General features: G+C 40.5%; 1 protein-coding gene and 1 long non-coding RNA gene across 9 annotated transcripts in view; one reads left to right on the top strand and one right to left on the bottom strand.

Moving 5' to 3' along the window:
- enox2 (ecto-NOX disulfide-thiol exchanger 2) overlaps positions 1–23,412 on the top strand; it is a 152,915-nt gene that overhangs the window by 51,486 nt on the left and 78,017 nt on the right. The window contains exon 1 of one of the 8 annotated variants that reach the window (XM_088385255.1): positions 8,006–8,024. The exons of 5 other annotated variants lie outside the window; for them this stretch is intronic. Coding sequence is in view for 1 of the 3 variants with exons in the window: in XM_088385280.1 (XP_088241406.1) it covers positions 19,993–20,482 (490 nt within the window). In the remaining 2 variants the exon portion in view is untranslated. Of the gene's footprint in view, positions 1–8,005; positions 8,025–19,977; positions 20,483–23,412 lie in introns of those variants that run through there. 2 more of the 8 variants (XM_088385280.1, XM_088385236.1) reach the window with 2 other exon arrangements.
- On the bottom strand, positions 15,955–20,339 carry LOC148404540 (uncharacterized). The gene is made up of 3 exons (XR_015860461.1): positions 20,064–20,339; positions 19,796–19,959; positions 15,955–17,410 (listed from the first exon to the last, which is right to left on the bottom strand). It is a non-coding gene; the product is annotated as an uncharacterized LOC148404540 (long non-coding RNA).

Genomic DNA, 23,412 nt, shown 5'->3' with positions numbered 1-23,412 from the left:
CACCTAAAGTCAAGTGATCATTTGCTATGAATGTGTAGACTTGGATTTTCTGGAAAATGGACTTTAAAAGTTATCCATTTTTCGATGTGCAACTGCTCCACCGGTGCTAATATTGAACATCTTTAAAGGAACAAATGATTTTAATATGGACCTTATGTGATTAGTGTGCTGCATTTCATATCCATCAGTTTGTCAAGCTTGACATGTATCATCATTTAGTTGAGATGTACTGTCGACTGCCATTTTAGCTTCTTGTGTTAACTTCTTTTGTGTATAGAGTTGTTTGTTCCCCTCTTGCACTATCTAAAGAAAGCAGTATTTGATGGGTTGTGGCTGATTCCTCAGGTACCGCTGTGACTTATTTTTGTTCTGCATGAGACTTGAGTAATTTAACGTTAATGAGGCATGAATTTAAAGTACCGATACTGTTTGTGGTTGCCACACTTTATGCAGAGAGCCATTTCACAACTTTTAGGGATACAATTCTTCACATTTAGCTGTAAATGAATATATTGTATTTGTAGCTTGTCAATGATGACACCCACTCATATAAAAGCTATAGGAACACTCATGGTTTGGATCTCGACTATATATTAGGGTATTGGTTGTCTATAAACGGTATACAGCGTTCAGTGTGCAAGGGATAGAAAACAGATGACGACGTTCGTCATTTTTGACAACACTAATAAATCTTCCTGCCGCTCACTTGCGGGTGGTGATCAACTTTTACGGGCAGTAAACTGACAAGACCCTTCAAAACATGAATGAATGTGCCAGGTGTGTAAGGGAAGCATGGTATATTTTTATGGGGTTTGTTTTTTTTAATGGACAACAAACTCCCTCTTGTGGACGAATATCTTTTTCGTAGGTCATCCTACTTGGAGAACTGCAAATCTACACTTGTCAATTATGTTTCACCCAAAACAGACCTTTGAGAAAAACATAGCAGCATTCCACCAAACCATCTTCGGTTAGTATCATAATAATGAGACACTGAGCTTGTGTTGTACTTGCTATAAAACATCATGCAGGCACACACTTGTAGCTGCGCTTCACAGTGTTTCCCCACTTAGGTTGTAAATTTTGTGCGCCTACCTGGCAGGGTGCCATTCCCAAGAGATGTTTTGCGCTTTCGTATGCTAGCAGTTTTAACAAAAGCAGTTGGACAAGAAACCGTGTGATGGATCACTGTGGGGATATTCAATACACCGCTGATGTACACTGGATAAGTTAGCGGTGCATGCCACTGCTACAAATTATTCTTTAATGCCAGGTGATAAATGGATCTACTGAATTTTATTCACTTTTCAAGCCGAGTTTTAGACTTTAAGTATAATAACTAGCCATTGCCCATATTGTGGCCTTATGTGAGAGGACATTTATCAGTTTTGCTGCCCTCCTCATACAGTGTTATTATAACACCCAAGTGCCTGGCGTTCACAGCACACCGCCCTTAAAATAAACCATGCCGTCTTTTAGAAATAGCTCACCCCTTGGACGTTCTAATGAGGTGTCTAACAGCATACTCAGACCAGGTGCTATGCTTCAACCTACATGACACCTAAAGTCAGGTATGTTTGTGATGTTGTGTGCTCAAGTTTATTTTTCTTCTTCTCTGGCAGGCTCAGAAGAAGTGGGCCCTGGCCCAATAAGATTGGTCAAGTAGGGGTCTCAAACATGCTGTTCGAGGGCCATTCACAGCCCCTTATGTGACATCAGTGTTTGAATTTATTGTAGCCCCCATGTTTTCTTCTTTCTTTTTTTGCCGTGTTAAGGCTCTGTGCGTGTGTGCGTGTGTGCGTGTGTGTGTGTGTGTGTTGTGTGTTTTACAGACACATTTCCAGAGAAATGTATAGAGAAACTTGTAGTGAAAAATTACTTTTTTGTGGAATATTGATGTGGCCCAGACACATCCAGACTCCCCATGAGGTGAGTCAATCAGATACTCATGTGCCATCCATCCATCCATCCATCCATCCATCCATCCATCCATCCATCCATCCATCCATTTTCTATACCGCTTGTCCCCACGAGGGTCGCAGTCATGCTGGAGCCTATCCCAGCAGTCATCGGGCAGTAGGCGGTGGACACCCTGAACTGGTGTCCAGCCAATCGCATGGCACACAGAGATGATCAACCATCTGCACTTGCACTCACACCTAGGGGCAATTTGGAGTGCTCAATCGGCCTACCAAGCATGTTTTTGGGATGTGGGAGGAAATCAAAGTGCCCAGAGAAAATCCACTCTGGCACAGGGAAAACATGCAAACACCACACAGAAAGGGCCGAAGGTGGAATTGAACCCGCACCCTCCTAACTGTGAGGCGGACGTGCCAACCAGCGCGCCGACGTGCTAACCAATGCACATCTGTTCCGTAAAATTACTGTAACATTGTTTCTTGCAAGTTAAGTATGATAACTATCATGTTTTTTATAAATAAAGACAATTACTACAATTAATACAGGCAGTCATACACTTTAGATGCTTTATGCAAATGCTATGACATAATCGAGAAATAAAACGGTCAAATCAACTGTATGTTTAGTCACGTACAGGCATATTCGAACACTATTCTTGACAGTTATTGGTAATAATTACCAACTTGCATTATAGAAACAAGGACAACAACAAAATAATCCTTATCTTGTCAAAAAGACCACGACATACTGAACTCGTGCATGCATTCAGCTTGGCTTTTACTATAATTCATATAATTGCCCCTCTTGTCAGTACCTGATGATAAACATCAACTTGCACAAAAAAAAAAAAACATTGACTAAAAATTATCCAGAATTAAAAAAAAAAAAATCACCACACACTTGATCACATTTGTGGTCAGACTTTTTGCATATTTTTCCCCAAAATTAAAGTTAAACCGCAAATCACAATTTTTTAATTCAAGTTCAGTTCTTTTGCTGAAATGGAAATCCTTCTGTAAAACCTGCCAGATTCATTCAGGACATCTTGTGGAACATGTTTCTGATAACTTGGGAAATCCTTGTCATAATATACAACTCTGAAGGACTAGATCCTCCTGGCTTGAAACACAAGTTTCCCCCCCAATGATTAATATACTCAAGATTTCTTCCATGGAGAGAATTGTGAAAGCAGACAATGTGGTTCTGGAGGCTGGACCGGAGAATGTGGGGAGTCCGGAGATTTTGCTTGTTTGGAGAGAAGCCATCACTCTGCTGTAATTGAGACCGAGAGTGCAGATTTCCGTAGTTTTTACAGTGGGGGTGAAGAAATGGCTCAGCCGGAAAACAAGGCACGGAAACAAAATCGTATTTTTAAGAATGTATTTTTAAAAGAGGGGTTGTTACAGACACAATAAACAGAGTCTGTTATATTTTTATTTGGCAATATTTGTCAAGAATTTAACACCTTAGTCAATTTTTTTTTGTTTTGTTGCATTTTTAACATGGTGAAAATCAGGACAAGATGTACTATTAATATATTTGTCTTTGGTAGGCAAAATTCCAACCCAGTTTTTAATGATTCAACTAAATTTTTTGTGTTCCGCCCCCAGTTGTGTTACATACTGTAGCATGACAGTAGTGTGCTACACAAAAGGAGACAAAAAGCAGAAGTACATGATAAGAGAACTGAACAATACACAGCCGAAGAGTACAGAGTTATAAGCTGTTGGCATTAAATTCTGAGCGTGATTGCTGCAGTCTCATTTCTTTAGTGGCTACTCCAAGCTGATGTTATAAGGCCGTAATGGTTGTTGAAAGTTGCTTTAACATACATTGCATTCGGCTTAGCATCCCATTGTTTTGTTGTTATTAACAATTCCTCTACTTCTTTTATTTATTGCTAGAATCACACTGAATTGAATGCTGTAGATGACCGTGGGCCTTAAGCTCGGTTCTCACGGCAGGATTTCAGCCCCAAATCTCAGCTCCGGACAATCATAGGCCGACCCCGATTCTACTAATGGCTCCAAAGATAATCTTATCAGATAATCCTCTGGTGTGTGGTGTGCTCAGGTTGATCTCGGCCGCTTGGAAGGACGTCCAACCTCAAATCAGGAATATTCAACATGTTGGATTTTTTTTGGCCTGACTTCACACCGTGTGGTGTCCCCCAAGGAACAACACATTCTGCTACAAACAAACCATAAATTGTTGCTTCTTTGCCCACTTCTTTGTCTATTTGTGTACTCTGAACTCACACTAAATCTTGGGAGGTTTTCAAAGATTTCCCGTCCAAGGTGGGAATATTCATGAATGAAACCGGTTTGTGCGTGATATGTCAGTCTACACACAGTACGTTCAATACTGTTATACATCTGATTTTGTTCTCAGCATGTACGGGCTCGGAAGAAAATTTTCAAATCTTGCCGTGTGATCCAGGCTGTAGGTAGCCCAGCCCTGCACTAAAACATAACATTTGGCTTGTTCAAACACCCGCCTCATGTTTAGAACCATCTGTTTGGCCTTCTGTAGGAAGGAAGTGGGAGTTAACACAAGGGTGACTGACACATTTTTTGTGGCATCTTTGTTTTTGTTTTTTTAATTATCCAAACAAGCTAGTAATGTAATGTGTTATGTGTCCATCACACATATGGTTTGTCAATCTGCAGAAACTTTCATAACTGAGGACTGGGAATAATAAACTCAAGATCAAAGGAGGCCCTGTGTAAGCTTGCATGTTTACCACAACGAAATTTCGCACAAGTAATGCTCTGCACACCAGTATTACTTTTTCCCCCATGCCACTTTCTCAGGAATGACAGGTCAGCACTTAAAAGGAGATGATCCAGCGCTGGTTTGGAATGGGGTGTAATTTAGTGTTCTTGTAAATTATAGCTGTACTTTGGAGTGCCGGAATGCCATCCGAGTCAACCTTTGGCAGAATTTAACAACCAGACCTTCTGCCTTGGTGGCTTTGAAGGAATGACACAAAATCGTCTGTAATGGTACTGCAGTTATAATTTTATATTTCCTCTACCTTTTGTTTTGTCGATGATAATGCAGCGTTTTGGAATGAAGTAGGGAAAGCACGCAGTGCAAGCACAGGAACAATTTGCAAATTCCACAACAAAAGGTGCAAATGACCTAGATTCAAAGCTTCTTGTCGTGGTTAGCACCACTGTGTTGCCCTAGTTCAAATACTGAAACATCTTTCTTTGGTTAGGATTGCTCATCTTCATATAGTAAGACTACTTTATGTTAAAGTTAAAAAAAAGTTAAAGTCCCAATGATCGTCACACACACATCTGGGTGTGGTGAAATTTGTCCTCTGCATTTAACCCATCCCCGTGTGATTTTGATCCATCCCCTGGGGGAGAGGGGAGCAGTGAGCAGCAGCGGTGCCGCGCTCGGGAATCATTTGGTGATCTAACCCCCCAATTCCAACCCTTAATGTTGAGTGCCAAGCAGTGAGGCAATGGGTCCCATTTGTCTTTGGTATGACCCGGCCGGGGTTCGAACCCACTACCTTCCAGTCTCAGGGCGGACACTCTACCACTATTTTGTCTGCTTTCAGAAAAAAAAGCTTTCACTCCATTGAATATCTCAGTACAGTACAGTCATGCATTCAGCTAGACATTTGATATGTTCCGTGAGCACACTCAAAACACTGTTTGCTCAAATCATATTCCCCTAATGAAATGAATGGAAATGCCGTTAATCAGTTCTGGACTTCCAAAAAAGCAACACAAATCTTTGTAACGTTTAATTGTATTGTACTCTCTAAAAGCATTGCGTGATTACATAATTAGGTAGAATGTAAAGGATTTTTGTTTTGTTTTGTTTGGTCAACTCATTATGTTGCTCCTCTTGGCGTGTGCACCTTGACCACCTGGTAGCAGTAAAATTCAGACATACGTAGGTTGGACTAGATCTGTTGTATAGGCAAGATTTCCCCTTCAATCAATTACGTCATTGACCGGATGTGCAAAATAAGACATTACCGCCTGCAAACACGATCTCTTCCACTCCAGCGGCAGTCTGTGCTGCCATTGTTGATAAACCAAGGTTTCACAGCATACTGTTTACAGTCAGATTTTTTCCCATTTGTTTCTCCAGGCACCACTCTACCTGCTTTCATTTTCTCGTCATAGTTCAAATGAAACCTAAAGGAGTACTGCATGAAGGGAAATTTACTAAAGCTCAGTGCATTATACACAAAGAGCATTCATGTATTCTTGCAACTGAATCATTCGTGTTGTACTGCTGTTGGATCACTCCCTTGAACTGACCAGTTAATTATAATGCAGAAATCAGCAAGCTTTATAATATCAATAAGTAAATAGTTTGCTGTTAGATTGGAACCTTGAATATCAAACATGATTCATACTGGGATACTGTTGTGAGAAAATTATGGAAATGGAAGTAGTTGAAATCTGGATGCGTTTTACATTTGGCTAAAAAAAATTTAAAAAAGAAAACAAATAAAAACAAACAATAATGAATCACAATACATGTGGTTCATCTCATTTGCCAGGAATAATTTCTCCCAGCTCATTTCCATGCATCACATTTCATTGTTTGCTCACCCACAGGCCCACACCACTTTCACTGCAGTTCTTTCAATGATCTGCCCTAAAGGCTGAATGCCAGTCATCGGCGAGCCTGTGGCCTTAAGGACATACGCTGACAACAGCTGAATTAACATCATGGCACCAAACACAGCCATTACAGACACCGAGGTAATTGGATTTGCAAATCAGCTGGGGCTCCGGATTTGTAGCGGCACTGGGCTGGATAGGTCATATTTCAGCGACTTGAGTGCAATTTGTCACAGGAGGCTTTTGGTGGTAATGAGAAAGTGGCGCAAGGGAGTGTCTCCTTTTGTCCATTGCCGACGTCCTACGACAGGATATTTGTGAGGATGTTTTGGCCCCTTACAATTAGAACCGTGTTTAGGATGGCTATCCATCGTTATAACATATTGCTCTCTATTGTGAATGGAAACAATGTGAGAATGACTGTGTTCAGTATAATAAATTACAACAATATAGTGAAGCCCAACAATTTGTAGGGACAGAGCCCTGCCGGGCATAGTGATATCACAAGGTACAAAGCACTATTGTTAGTTAAATAAAGTGCCTCAAGTCACCCCACCATAGTTCTTGGCACCAATTTATCACCAATGTGCAGCTCTTCTTCAACCCAAATGAAGCTCCTCAACTAACTTTGGCACCAAGCTGGCACAAGATGGGCTGAAAGCAATATTTTCATTGCTTTGGTCTGAGCACAAAAACCTTTCAGCAAATATCAAAGGATATGTTTAAAAACTGTCATGTGAATTTGCCAATACTACATTTACTAAAATCAAAACGAAATACACTGCTTTCCATTTAAGTGTCCAATAGCAATAGAAAAGTACACTATGTTACGGAAACCAAAGCCTGATCAGGATTTACCTGATCTATATTGTAAACCCATAAACTTGTGATCGGTCAAGGTTTGCGGGGAGTTTTAGAGTTGGTGTGTTGTGGTTTGCTAGTGTTAGTTTAAAGACAATAGTTTATCAGTCTCAAGGCATGTTATTTGTCATGTTGTTTGAATTAATTTCCAATCCACAAGTGCTTGATCTTGACAATAGAATAGTAATTTAATTCCGTTGGACTTGCACTTTTCCATGTCGTTTGTGTCTCGTTGACGTGAAAATGACTTGATAATAAATCAACTTTCGTGGCTCACTGGCACGTAGGTGTACGAGAAATGACAATCCATTTCACCAACTTAATCTGTGAAAGCTGAAGCAAAGCTGAGGTTCTTAGTCATCCTCTGCGAGCTTGTCCCAGCAGAAGTCCGCGAGCTAGATCAATATGAAGATTAATTATTGTATCCTGGCGCCACCTCACCTAGATTTCTTTCCAGGCCTCCCGTGAATGCCTTCCCTTTTCCTGATGAGTGTCGAGTGCCGGCTTGTTAGTGCAATCCTTGGACCGAAGCTTGGCTGTGAGAAAATTGGACAGAGGGCTCCAGTGGCAGCATGCTGAGGTGTATCGCTTTAGCAGCTTGGTTCACCATCACCTAGCAATGGTCTCAATGCTCCCCAATATAAGGTATTAGGTTGAGTGTTCTCAAAGGATCAGCACAACGTCTCCTCGTATAAATTGTTGCTTTGTCTGGATTGGTCTTAGAAGTTACTTGTAATTACTCAAAGGGTGGTTGATTCTTTTAACCAGGCTTTTCACAGACTGATACTGGCAATTTTGTTTTATTGTTGTGACATCAGCTCAAGTACTCATTCAGCAGATTCCTCAATAATAGCTCACCAACCAGATGAAGCACTTGGTCACGCCAGCCACATTCCTCTCTTTTATTTGTTTGCAAGTGTTTTCTTCATGGTCTTAGATCCAAACCCTTATAGACATTATCTATTATTCCTTGTGATTTTGTGGAATACCACAGAGCATCATTGCTGGTTGACTTCCAAGTTGCCCAAATTTCAAAGTGGCTTTCTTCCCACATGAGAAATTGTTCACAGTACACCGCATCCCAAATTATTATGCAATTGATGATTTTCTTTTTCATTGTCATACATAACATGAATTGAGAGTAGGGTAGTTGTATTTTTGTTTTAACTTTTTATGTCATCTATTTTTTGTGGCATTTGGTTAGGAAGGTTCAACTGAATAATACATAAAATCATAGAACTGAGTATATGGCATTAGGACAGTTGGCAGCCGTATAAAAAGCCGATCGTGGGAGACATTTAGCATCTCAAGCCAGCTTGTATGAGCTCAGGGGCTAGGTTTCTTTGAGCGCTATTGGTATTTAAACGGGTTAGGCTCACACTGTGCATCTTGTTATAGAGCTCACTTTTACAGTCCGAGCTTGGCCATGGAATGCTCACCTGTGCTTCGTCTTATGTCTTGAAAACATCATTGGCTCCGCCATTCTATTAGCTGCTGTACGTATCGCAACAGGTGGATACACAAGTTCAATATGCCTTCTTTGTACATCCAATTTGTTACCTGTCATGTTCCAACACCAGCCATAGATAGATGAAAAAAGAAAATAAATTCCAGAACAATTTTCAGACCAATTACACAGTGGCTGGAAATCTCTTGTATAGTGTGTAGTGAGTGAGTGAGACTAATGGACTAATTCTTACAAAGCACCTGAGCATTGTAGTGTTAAGTAAGCATTTATTTCCAAGCTATCGTCATCAAGGGAAGAATACACATTTACCTATACAGTAAGTATTTACATCAACAGCACATTTTTCCCATTACTTTGCAAGCGCCGTTGCCTCTGACCATGCAAACAATACCGTCTGTACGATGCACACTACATTCCTTTTCACTGGCCATCCGATTGTCACATTATTTGGATGTCCCATGGTGCCTGCGGGTTAACAAAGCAGCAGGGAAATAACAGCCTAACCCCATGTTAGAAATGTTACTGTGTACAGCCAGCCGTCTGTCCAAATCTCCGCTGGAGTAATATTTTGACAAAGGCTTTTTGAAAAGCAGTGCTGTCAGCCCCCTGGCCAGACCCACTCATTAGCCAGCACCGCCGCTAACAAAACAGGTTGGATGGAGACGCACTGCACTTTTAGCTTCATTCAGCGAGGAAAAAGTGTTTGTTTAGTGAGAGAAAACACGGTGACACGCCTACTTAATGTGGTTCCCCCGTTGACGCTGGCCAACAATTAGTTGTGAGATACATTGTCCACTTGATATAAAAAAAAAAAACGCCCCTCTCAAGTAGATGCCTTGCTTCACATCAGAAAAAAAGTATCTTGTAATTGTTGCATTGTCTGGATGCTACTGCCCACATAGAAACATGAAAGAGTTCATTCCTGTGCCCATTTGAATGCTGTCAAAACAGTAGCAAATATCAAGGCACTCAAGTGTGGAAACGTGATGCTTGTTATAAATGGTTCCACAATATACGTATTTATACATAAGTTCAACCATAGTCACGCTTCACTTGACTGAATAATTCCTTAAACCGAGGTCTCATGAAATGGCACGTGTGAAACGCTTTGATTTGAAGTATTTTTTTTACCAGTAATGTTTTTCTTTCTCCAAAATTATGCAATGTCTTCAGCTGTTCAACTTTAGAGTTCCCAGTGTGTGCCTAGGGGTCTTCTATTTATTACAGTACTGACGGACAGTGATTGTAGATCCAGAATAATGTGCAGTAATCATCATGTGTGCAGTTATTTATTTTATTGTTTTATGGTTATGGCCTAGAAGTGTTTGTCTTGGAAATGTTTACTGTTTGCATTATTTAAATACTGTTAGCGTATGTTAAAGACAGACTACAGTGCAATTTTACACCCAAATTAAAAAGAAAACAACTTTATCTTAGACCAAGGACCACCTATACCGTTTTCCCATGTGTAGACCAGCTGCGGACACTTTTTAAGGAAAAACGTTTGTTAATTATTACATAAAGGTTGAAGTCTTTGCTTCAGGGTTAGTGCACATCGAACACAGGTGTAAAACAATTTAATGTCCACTGGAGTGACAGGAACATGTGTTTGTCTTTTAGCAAGTGAGGTAATTGGTTTAGCGTTTCCTGGATGAGTGGGTAGGGTGTCCATCCAATACTTGGAAGACCGCTGGTTTAATTCCCACTTCCCTGACAAGGCTTGTGCTCCTCATCGTGGGATCGTAATGGCACACACATTGTCTAAAAGCAGCCGATGGTGCTTGTAAGGCGCGAGGACAAGCAGGAAAAAAGCACAAGTGAGGTGGCTCATAAGTAGTTTATAAATAGAGACTCTTGTATGATTTATACTTCTTGTCTTGCTGGGAATTCACTGCGTGTGACCCCATCGGCGCACATCTGAGAGGATGAATGGAAGACAGAGTTGTCCCAGCATGACTTCTCTAATTTTAGATGCTATTATGTTTATTTATTTATTTATTTATTTATTTATTTTTGCTACTGTCATGTCACAAAGCATCCTGCCTGATAACCCCAAGGCTTTAGGATATTTCGTTCATCCTTCTTGTATTAGAATTCCAAAGGCTCTGACAAACACAAGTCACAAGTAACTACTTGTGCCGAGAGAGAGAGAGAGAGAGAGAGAGAGAGAGAGAGAGAGAGAGAGAGAGAGAGAGAGAGAGAGAGAGAGAGAGAGAGAGAAGGCTTTGTAATTCGCATGGATCCATCCGGCCATGCCTTGAGAAGACCCTGCGTGGACGCTATTGTCAAAAACAAAAACTTAAATAGTTTAGAAAAAAAAAGAATAGAAAAATTCACCTTACTTGCATGGGAAAAATGTTAGGGGGAAACAAAATCAGTAAGAGGACACCCTGTCTAAAAACTTTTGACATGCTATCGAGGTAGTCATACGCGAGAGAGAATTTGCATGGATCCATCCGGCCATGCCTTGAGAAGATGCTGCGTGGACGCTGTCGTCAAAAACAAAAAGAGAGAGAGCTACTTGAGATACGAGTGGCTGTCGTTCAGCCTTTCTTTACCCTTGTCTTTCTTTACCGTTGTCTTTGTTTTTTTGTTTTGTTTTGTTTTTTTGAAATTTACAGATATGATTGCAGTATGGTGGCAGTGAACTCGAGTCACTTTGCGAATTCGCAGCAGATTGGCAAAATGCAACCAATTCTTCACAAAAATCCATTATAAGTGCATTGCAACAAAACATAAAGCAAAACAACCATATAGACTTTAAAAAGTCAGTTTTAACCCAGTGCTATTTATTTGTTTGTTTTTGTTTGTTTGTTAAAGGAGCAGCGCTATGTTCGTTAAATTTAAGTGAACAATGTGGCTGTTTCATTCTTTCACTTTGATTTAATGATGTGTTTACACCATATTATAGTAATCAAACAAGACACACCATCATGTCTTCGTCTTTTTTTACTAACTCAAAAATACATTACAGTACCTTTTTGTTGTTCATTTTAGGAGGCTAGAACGAATTAATGTCATTTCCATTCATTGTAATGTGGTAAGATAATTTGAGATATAAGTGTTTTGTGTTTTGAGTGTAGTCGTAGAACAAATTAAACCTTTATCTGAAGGCCCCACGGATCTTTGCGCCCCATCCTTTGAGACTGCAATCACGTTGCAAAAAATCCGATATGTATGCAAACTAGGACCACATATGAAAGGAACTCGGGTGGTATTTGAAAAAATCGGAATCAGGTTGCATACAGGCTAAAAAATCCGAACTGGGTAACACAGTGTGAACTGAGCTTTAGTTCCTGGTGTTGACTGCATCATTAGAAAAGGGTTGTATTGATCGGGTAAGAGATTGAAATTGATTGAGATAGAGAGTGAAATCAGTGAATCACAGCCATTAAAATGATGTTCCTGTGGAGCAGTTGTATAGCTAATGAATTCTGAGAGCTAATATCTTTTCACAGCAACACTACAAGTTTTTTTTTGCCTCTCACATTGCTGGATGTAATAGCTCCAGTAGAAGAAAGATCTATTCTATATGTGCTTTACAAAAGCAAGAAATTGGGCAGATCAGATGTTGGATAGCTTCCTGGAATATAAATATTGATTTACAAAACAAGGCATGGGCTGGCATCAGATTCGAACAATATCATAACCATGAGCAAAAAACATGCCAGTTTTCTGCAATTACAGCTCTAACATGTATTACTTTGAAATGTTTGGGTGTATAGATTTTTAATCTATTAAAGGCACACCGTAAGTACATGTAAAAAAAAAAAAAATCAAAATGTAGTACATATGTAATTATTTCTTTCTTTGGGATTCTCCACATTGTCAAAAAATGTCAGCGCTAACGTTAGCCATGCTAGTTAGTCCATGATCTGCCCCTGTAGCAAGTCTTTATTACGGTAGTCATTTAACAATTGATATGCTAACTTTTGCAACTGTTTGCAGTCATTTCAAGTGTCTTTCTCCCAAATGTGATACGTATCCTATTAGAACTGTTGCTTCTCATAGTGATCTCATTTTGCACATCCTGCTTTTCCCAAAGAAAATGCTTTTGATTATCCAAGCACCCGAAGAAAATCTCAAAAGAGCTGGCCTTTACAAAAGGAGAAAAGTCATCGGGCTCACTGATTGCTCACAACTGCTAGAAGGAGCTGGGTCATGTCTTTTTTCATGTACTGATGACAAAAAGAAAAACAAGACAGGTCATGTCACCGAAGCAAGGTCTTAGCGATTTAGAAACCGAGACGTTTCAAAAATGCCCCGTACGTTGAAATTGATAACCACCCTATGCCTACACATCAACGACCAATCGTCAGAGTCAGAAAAACTGTCCTACACATTGTGCTCTTCTGAGAGTAAATTAGTTTTCCTAGTAAATCAACTACGTCTCTGCTAGTCAAGTGGTTCACACCATTGGACGGCGTGGCTCAGTGGCATGCAGGTTATGGGTTCATTCCTCAACCCTGGTGACCATGTCAAAGTGTCTTTGAGCAAGACACTGAACCCTAATTTGCTCTCAGTGAGCCTGCCAGTGCCTTGCATGACAGCAACTTCCCATTAGTGTATAAATGGGTGAACGTGAGGCATTGTAAAGCGCTTTGGGCACCGTATGGTGTAGAGATAAAGTGCTGTCTGTATAAGTGCCGCCATTTGACCATTTTTCCATTTTGCCCACAATTCCACACAATTGACAAAAATGACACCAAGTGACCATTTCAAAAACTATCAATTCAACACATATTAGTTCAAGAAATTTTAAGGCCGTAACCCGTTTTTTTCTATAATCCTAATTTTGATGGATGTAAGGGCTTTATTTCATTGTGGTGGTTCAGTGACCTCTTCTGTATTGATGCAAAAGTATGATGTACAAACCGGCTAATTGCCTGGGTTCTGATCGTTTCCATGACTGGGCTATTTACTCTGGAAAGGCCATTTTCGCCTTGTCGTGGTCCCCAAGTACCAATAAGTGTGAGTCATAGCCTCAGCTGAGAGATTCCACACTCCATGTGATTATTTTCCCCAATATCAGCATTGCATTTTGACTGTATATGGTAAATAGTGCTGGCTTGTCCCTCGGGAAAGAGTCTGGAATGCACAAACAGCTGGGAATGTCCAACTGCTTTTAGGCGTAGGCCAGGTCACACTGGAAAAATATGAAAATTTTCACACTGGAAAGATGTTCACTCAAGTAGACACTGCAATGACTTAGAGCAAGTGACAGTAAGCACTTTAAGTTCTTATATTTACTTTGGATTTAAGTGGAGGAGAACTATTATAGAAGATAGATTAAGCCCACAAAGGTAGCTGAGATACTTTAAACGTGTCAACAAGTATTTTGGCACATTCCTCATGAGCAAACTGCTTTGGCTGTCTTGGGTTTGAAGCCTGCGTTCACCAGAATGCATTTAAGCTTCTTCAGCTTCTTCCATGAACGCTCACCAGGAATTAGATCAGTTTTGAGAATATAGCACTGTGTCTTCTTCTTACCCATTTTGGGATATTTTTAGCTGGTTTTTTTTTTGTGTGTGTGCTATTGGAGTAGCTAATACCTTGGGATTTCTGACACTGGACAGCACATTGCGCTCCAGAGTGGCTTGATAGACTGGAGAAGTCTTACAGATTCAGGACAGCCTGTGCTGCATGCAACAAAGCGGCTCCAGAATGTAACCTCACTGCAGGTTCATTCAGTTTCAAGTTATTTCATCTATCGGTGAGTTTTTCTTTCCTTGACGTGAACAACAATGTTGTTCGCATGTGGAGCTCATTATAAGTCATGGGTTAGTACTCTTAGGGTGGAACTTTGGCTTTCTTGAAGGCTGTGCAGTTTGTACTGAATGCACAATATGGTTTCAAATTATTTACATGGCCAACATGTTTCCTTAGTTGATATTTTAATAATACGCGCCATATTTCGATTTTATATGCTGTTGTGATTTGTTGCTAAAATCTGGCAGAACACATCATGTGTTGCAATTATTTTATTTTTGTTTCATTAAGTTTGGCACCTCTAAAGATTATGTAATGGAAATTTACTTGCACAGGTTTCTAGTATGTATCAGCTAATCATGTCCTTGTATTTGTTAACCTGCTGTTCATTATCCACAGCTATTCTTGTAAGCTATGTTCCAAGTCACGTCACTGTAAACAGTTACTAATTATGGTCACGGGATGGCTCATGTGTAGTCTACTGGCAGCTGCTGTAATTGTTTAGATTTTTAAAAAATTTTTAATTGTTTACCACTACCATTACCTAGTCAAAATGGATCCAAGTGTTGGGAAAACACACAAACTACAAACGCAAACCCAGAATCTCAAAACTGAGACAGACGTGCTAACCACCACACTAAAATGCTGCACATGGACATGACAGTACTGGAGAAAATATTTAACTACAAAAGACTCGTAGTTTGAACTTTTCATGCAGTCTATTAACCTTTTCAAAGAACGTAAAAGAATCACGAGAAGGAAATTACACACACACACACATGCACACACACACACACACACACACACATTCCATAAAGACTTAAATATTTCCTGCCCCATTTTTCACTTGCAAACATGTTGAGCTTTGCATACAAAAGACAATCTTTAGTCATACATGAGTGAGCTAATGAAGCCTGTGGCGGAAAATGTCAACTCTCATTGTTTGATGTCGCTTGTTATTCTGTCACAGCTAAACAGAGCTAAGGTGTTTGTGGCAAAGAGGCTTCTCGAGTGCCAGAAGGCATTAATTCAGTCAAGCAAGCGACGCCACGCTACGCCATGACGAAGGAGAAAGTCGTCGGGAATCTATTCCTTGAGCTGCCTTTTTGAAATGCGCGACATAAATAAGGCGAATCCCTACTGGGGCACCGGAGCACAACACAACATCTTTGTTTGACTTGAGGGAGGCCGGGGAGCGGTGGGGGTCACAATAGGTTATGCTCAGTCAAGTAAATACCCACTTAAGAACAAAATGATTTCTGTGATTTATTCAAAAAAGCCTTGGGTTTTTCACTGATGCATGCTAAAGTGCAGCACTAGCTCATTTAAGCAAAGAGAGAGTGGAGCCAAAAGGGTAAAAAGTCAATCACAATTTTAATGTGACCTTTGGTGCAAACTTTCCTTCCCAAGAAATACATTTGAGAATAAATAATAGTGTGTTCAAATCTGCATACTTAGCCTACATGACAACAAGGTGAAGTCACATACATTTTTATGGAATGGTGTTCCTTATTATAATGTGACACTAAAATATGTTGCCATCTTTTAATACCAAAGGTCAACACACCTGATGGATGTAAACATTTCAAATTGAGTAGGTTCTATTCCTACTTGACGATGCGAATCCAAGTCAATAGTTGTTTGTCTTTATACGTGTCATGTGATTAACTTTAACTGGATCCAAAATGTTCAAATTGTATGTTTTTGGATCAACCGAACCAGGGAGAAAAATATCTTGAATCAGATTGCAGATTAATTCATTGCAGATTTAACTCTTGGGCTATTCAACTTTTTTAGTAGAAACCACCTTTTATACAGACTCAAATGCTTAAATCCAACCACGACACAGAGGGACTCACCTAAAAAGTATTAAACACAGACTTGTGTTGAAGGAACTGTTGACAGCTCCCAGCTGATGGCGTCCAACTCCTCTGCCTGATGTTTCCAGCAGCAGCCACATCTCACTCTTTGCTCCCTTCCCCTTGACAAATATCTGACAGAAACATTTGCATGCTAACTGCCATTGGCGAAGTATTAAGCTGCTGAAGAGCCAAGGGCTTAGTGGAAATGGAAACAACAACCATAAAAAGCTTTGCATGAATGGCGAGCATGTGTTTTTACTTCAGTCCGATGTGTTATGTGCCGAGAAAATTAAATTGTAATCTAATGCTCAGAGGTGATAATAATGTGTCAAAAATATCAGCAAAGAAGACGGATGGTGACTAAAACCAGTCGTCATCCAAAAGAAATCTGCAGTTGCTCACTTTTACATCTGTCAAGGGCTCTGAGCGGTAGTTTCAAATAATCGCAGTGAAGCCATAGTGATGAAAAACAGTAGCATCACGTAAATGATTATGCAGTGTGTGTGTGGTGTCGATCATCACGCGTCATTGCACTTCAAAGCTTCCCGGAACACAATCCAGATCGCGATGTTGTGCTGAATGACAAACAGCCATCTGTTCATTATTTTCTCCAGACCCGTACGGGAAAATACACCCCCAAAATAGCATCAAACGCGCAGAGCTGGTATTTGAAAGTGGGTGTCTGAAGAGCTCATTCGTACCGTTACTCAGGGGGGACTCGGGCTTTTGGATACAAACTCAGACCGACTTCGTTCCAAGGTGGGGAGAAAGGAAAGAGGAGGCCGCAAGCATGCCGCAAACAATACAGACAACTAAGGAGTTCCTTATTATTTTTTTCAGCATTAATTGACACACAAGGGAATAGATTGTCTCATCTGCTCTGCTTGAAGCTCTGCAGTGCTAAGGCGTGGGCCTGCTTTTTGAAGTTGGACGACAGCTTTGCAGCTCCTGGTCAGGAAACGACTACTTCTAATAGATGCTGTGGTCACCACCTAGAGCAAAAACAATATAGGCATATATATGCCGATAGCGTGCTTTGTATTATTAATTTTACTACATAACTGATCTCTCTGTATTGCAAAATGTTCACCTTTTGCAGGTGGCTCTGGCTTTGTTGTTTGCAACACTTTAAAACAAACAAAAACAACATCGACTAAGGTTTTAACGAAAGGTTTCCAACGTTATTTTCCTAAAACATACAGAGCCACCCTGCAATAATGATACAATGATATACGAACCGTAGCCAATATAATCTTACTCCATCCAAATTGTTGTCTTTTGGATAAGACTAAATATAGTGCATGGATTGAAGTATCTTTCAAAGGCTTCTTAATAAGAAGAGCCCAGATAGTGTGGGCTGAGACATGGTCGGTAAAAGACACCTCAATTCTCTTCTCTGTGTTGTTTCGAAGAATTTATAAGCCCTAAGTATGACAATGAAGGTGACGGTGTAAGCTGACATGACCTTATCAACCGTTGTGCCATCTCATTAACACATAGCCACTTATTCACTTGGCGGATTGTAGAAAGGGCACATGCCCCTGGCAGTTGAAGGCGGATTAGACTGCCACCGCAAAGATTTTGAGTAAGTTTAAAGGACGAAGGATCATTGGAAATGAGATCTAAATGAATTAAACTCCAGCACATTCCCTGAGGTAATGACAGACAAGGTCTATGGGGGAATTATTTCTCTTTACGTGTTGTCATGACGGGATGGCGTTGCAATGGTGGACTTGCAAACAAGTAAACACGAGCCTGTCGACGAATTGAAGCAAAGGTATTTCTTTATTGGACCACGTTTTCTCAAAAGGTTGCCCGTGTGCGGCATTCAGGACACAAATAAAAGCCTCCTGTAAGAGCAAAATGGGTCATAGACAGACAAGAGTCATAGAACTTTTTTTTTTTTCTTGTGATATTTAGTTTAACATTGTTTAAAAAAGGCATTAGTAAAGTCAAAGCCTTTGTTTTAACATATGCCTGAACCTTTCTGTAGTCCCCCAGCTACTTACTGTAAAAGTACGAAACATATAATGTGGGAATTGCAAATGTTAATGTGCACATTTGTTTTTGTCGGCTTGCATTTTGACCTTTGTCAGTCCCACTGTTCTGATTATGCCAATATATTTATATATATTTCTGGTGTTTGTGGACTGTGCAGAGAAGCATTTGAAATTACAAAATAAGAACATATTCAGATGGTCTCATCCTTTCCAAATGTCATCACATCAGGGAATAGATTAACCTTTAGCCAACAGTAAGAGCAGAAGTCTTTCGACATACTTAGCCTGCTATTAAAGTTATCAGCCACTGTTACGGATCTGCCCAACGTTCTACGCTTTGTCTTAGACCCAATAATGTGTCTCTTTAATAACATTATACTGTGGATGGATGGATGGATGGATGGATGGATGGATGGATGGATGGATGGATGGATGGATGGATGGATGGATGGATGGATGGATGGATGGACGGACGGACGGACGGACGGACGGACGGACGGATGGATGGGTTTAATATCCTGCGCTTTTGTGCATAGTTGAATCTTAAATAATTATGTGTGTAGCAAATATGGGACAATTAAGGATCAAATTAATTACCTAAGTAACTCATCATTTATTAGTTGGTTAATTAATTATTTTGTTAGTGATGGTGGAAATCTACTGCCAGCAGTATAAGCAACCGCCACTAGGGGCACCACAATGTTTTTTTTCCCCCTATATAGTTTAAGAAGGTTTGAACTAACGGAAACCCGTTAATAAATGAGTTCGGTTTGAAAAACCTAGCGATCCTACCTTTAGACACACAATAACCAATGCCATTTAGTTGTGTGTGTGACAATCATTGGGACTTTAATAATCCATCCATCCATCCATTTTCTGAACCGCTTAGTCCCCACGGGGGTCGCGGATGTGCTGGAGCCGATCTCAGCCATCAACGGGCAGTAGGCGGGGGACACCCTGAACCGGTTGCCAGCCAATCGCAGGGCCCAGAGAGACAAACAACCATTTGCACTCACACCTAGGGACAATTTGGAGTGTTCAATCGGCCTACCAAGCATGTTTTGGGGATGTGGGAGGAAACCGGAGTGCCCGCAGAAAACCCATGCGGATCCGGGAAGAACATGCAAACTCCACACAGGGAGGGCCGGAGGTGGAATCGAACTCGCACCCTCCTAACTGTGAGGCGGACGTGCTACCCAGTGCTCCACCGAGCCACCTGCCATTCAATAATGTGAACATTTATTATCAAAATCCACATGGGAATCATAATGAGTATGTTAAGAAAGCAAACTAACTACGGTGAAAGAATAGTAAAGAAATAAGAATACTGTCAGATCGACAAGATGAAAGAAAAAAAAACAGCTCAAAATCAGCAACCTGATATGAACCGGTGTTAAAAAGGATGGCCCACCTTAACGCCTATTCCCAAATTTATGCACCAATATTTGTACACTGGTAGGTCGCGCTCATTGTCTGAAGTTGAAGGCAGTTCGGAGTGTCTTTGCAGTGAGCCATGCCACGTAGAAGAAGTTGGCAGCAAGCTTGAATTAAAAAGGTAAAAATAAAAATGGGAAATGGAAAGATTGGAAAAGGCTGGTTTCGCACAGCACGTGGTCAGAGAGAGCGCTCTAGCAGTGATGCACACCTGGCTTTTGCAGTGTTCGGCCTGGCTTGGGCCTTCGAAAGGTTCTACCACGCTAAGTCCACCATCGTGGAGTCGGTCAGGAGGCGACGAGAGCTCGTTTGCGGCCTTTTTACTAAAGGGCCACGTGGGCCAGTGCTGGCATCCAGCCAACAAAGAGAATACGTCTTCCAACAAAAGTGGGTTAAGCTTACCCATAGAATTGAAATTGTCACGACTCGTCCCTGATCATGTCCATATTGTCATAATTTTGTCTGTGTGCTCGCCCCTCCCCTCCTGTGTGCCCATGATAAGTGTGATCATTCTCACCTGCCTCTCATTACCTGTCTCGTATTTAAGTCCTGTCTGCGTATCACTCCCCTGTCGGATCATTGTTGTGTGTTCATGTCATGATGTCTTTTTGGTTCCTGTTCCTGTCATTGGTAATGTCACCCTGTCTTTTTGTTTCACGTCCTTTTGGTCAATCACGTTGTTAGGTTTTGTTAAGTCATGTCAGTTGCCGAGTCTGTTAGTTTGCGTTCTTCAATAAACCCTGGTCCAAGCTGCACTTGGTCGTCCTGCTCCATTTCCAGCCGATCCTGACAGAAATTTGCAATTATAGCTACTTTGTGTATAAGCTAGCTGTGAAATGTAATCAATGTTCACATGATCCACCGTGAGTAAATCTGAGAAAAATTGCACATTGTAAAAATATACCTCATATTTCAATCGGTTAATTACTAGGTCATTGCAGAACATAATCGGAATCAAGAAAAATGAATCAAGAAAAATGAAACAGAAATGCAGTCTCTCAAAATTGCATACGCAGGCCGTTTCTGTTTTACTTTAATGATTTTAAATGCATTCAGTATCGTGCGTGACTTTGCTGGTAGGGGGGGTTGAAATGTTTGAAATGTGCATGCACAGGCTGGGGGGAGTGAATATAGTTTAAATGCAGAGGCGATTGTCGCACAACTACAATATGTTCATCCATGTATTCAAGTCAGAACACTAGATGTGCAAAGAAATGTGGAGTGAGCGCACATCTGCGTCATCGTCAGAGTCTAGTTGGCTTTAAAGACGTTGACACCATGTAGAATCGAATACCACCTGTGGTAAACCTTGACACTTCAATCGGGTTATGTGCCCCAGCTGCTGTTTTTAGTCTGCAGTGCAGTCAACTGTTCTTTGCGTCTATGCACAAATTTACAATTATTATTTTCCTGACAATACAGTGTTGAGAGAAGAAACTTTTGTGGGTGATGCGTGTGCTGACTAATTGGCGGCACAGCGCCTTTGTGGTAATATGCTATGTTGTTGCATTGTCGCTCTCATTGTAATAGTTAAAATAGTCTCGGCCGAGCCGTGATCTTTATTTCATCGGTAATCTTTCAGGTGGCTGGAGGCTAATTTTAGAGGTGCCAGCTGTCATCCAGCATGGCCTGTCACTGTCACTGTACTGTGATTCATGGCAGTCGGTCTTATTATCAGAGGAAGACTTGTGACCCGCATTACTAATGTATGTGAAATACTTGGGCTTTTGAATACGATATCATAAGACTTGGATGCTACTCTGACCACATGTAATGGAGTCATGGCAGACGTTGGAACCTGGGCTGACAGTGAATCACAATCCTCTCTCAGGTGATTGTTCAATGTGTTTGCGTTGACACATGGAAGATATAAAAAGTCTACACACCCGTGTTGAGATAACTGGTTTTCTTTTTTGTTATATTACTAAAATGAGACCAAGCTTAATGAAAAAACTTTGTCCACTATTATGTTACCAAGCGGCTAGCAGCAACAATGAATGAGTTGCAGGAATTAGTAACGCTTGTTTACTACAACTGACAACAAGCTGCCTTTTTCTTTATATGTCTGGGCTATGAGATAGAATGACAGGATAGAAACCTCATCTTGAAAAGAAAATCTTCCAATCCCAGATACACTGGGTAATAGCACACTTGAAATCTCCCAAATTTACGTAGAAATTACCTTATGGTCCAATGAAACCTTGGTTGAAATGGTTGTAATTCCAAAAGGTAACCTTGCATTTAAACAAGGGTGTTGACTTTTTTGGATCCACTGGTGTTGTATGAGATCTTGTCAGATGAGCAAATGTACTTTAGATGTTTAATATTTTAATGGTCTTCGTTCAAATCAATGACCTCACGTGGCTTCTGATGGCTTCTATAGTTTTATGTTAGTCCCCAGTGAAGCACTTACCGCGTTTCCCTGTACAATCTGCATTATTCATGCTGTACAATTGAGTTTATAGGCTCTTAAAGACTGCGATTAAAGTGTGGAAGGGAATAGGAAGGCTAAAGAATCTTAGCAGAACACTAAGTGAAGCTCCGGAAGGTTTCATCTACATCCGCAGCCGGTGTGCTGTGAAGTCATTATAATTCAAGTATAACTTCTCCACATCACTTTGCAGAAAGGATGTGAATGAGAGGGGAGGGTTGTGGATGCACTGTTAACAGAATTGGTTCCGAAAGCCTTGCCACACACAAATGGAGAAATAACTTTGCGAAACCTGTGGGACCTGTGACTGTTCTAGTCATAGATCATTGTTGAAAGGTTACACGCTGACCTCTAATGAGTTTGACTGTTTTCTCATTTGGTTCTGGCACTACCGATTACTTAAGATGGGGTAAATTTCGAGCAGGCTAACTCAAATACCTTCACTTTATTGTAGTTTTTCATCAAACGGTTGAGGTAGAGGCAGTTAGTTGTTTTTTTTTTTTTTTTGGTCTCGGCGATGTTTGCAAAATTGTTTTCCAAGTACACGAATACCCAAATCCAGGTCATACTAAAGTAAAAAAAAAAAAAAAACAACAGGTTGGCAAACTTTTTTATTATACCGTTATTGCGACAGACAGATGGCATCTTTCCTGTCTGAGGACCAGGCTGACTTTATACAAAATAATAAACTCTCCTTTCTAAACCTCAACTACCTCCAATTCACTCTGATCCCCCGCCACACACACAAACAGGCGCACACATACGCTTGTTGAATGTGTTTATAGGCTCAATTTGTCACGGTGGATCAGAAAATGACCCTTGCCTCTGCAACGTTTATACATTTTCTCGAGCAGAAAAACCTTGTTGGTGAATTGACAGGAAAAATGAAAAATACTGTGGCTTACTCCAAGTTCTGGATCAAGTCTTTTTTTATCTTGCGAATTGCTTCATTTTATGCTGTTGATAAATCGAGGTTAAATTGAGTTTACAGCATTGATCTTTGTTTAATGATTAAAGGAACGTGTGTATATTTAACTGGAAGGACTCATTACCATTGCCTTAACTCTCTGTGATATTGAATTTGCAACTGCATGAGCAAAAATATGTCCGACACCAAATATAATATCCA

Source organism: Syngnathus floridae, chromosome 1 (genome assembly GCF_059516105.1).
Source record: "Syngnathus floridae isolate MCC-2025c chromosome 1, RoL_Sflo_1.0, whole genome shotgun sequence".
In the NCBI taxonomy this organism is placed as follows: Eukaryota; Metazoa; Chordata; class Actinopteri; order Syngnathiformes; family Syngnathidae; genus Syngnathus; species Syngnathus floridae.
The sequence above is the reverse complement of the archived record's forward strand: the minus strand, read 5'-3'. Positions and strand labels throughout refer to the sequence as shown.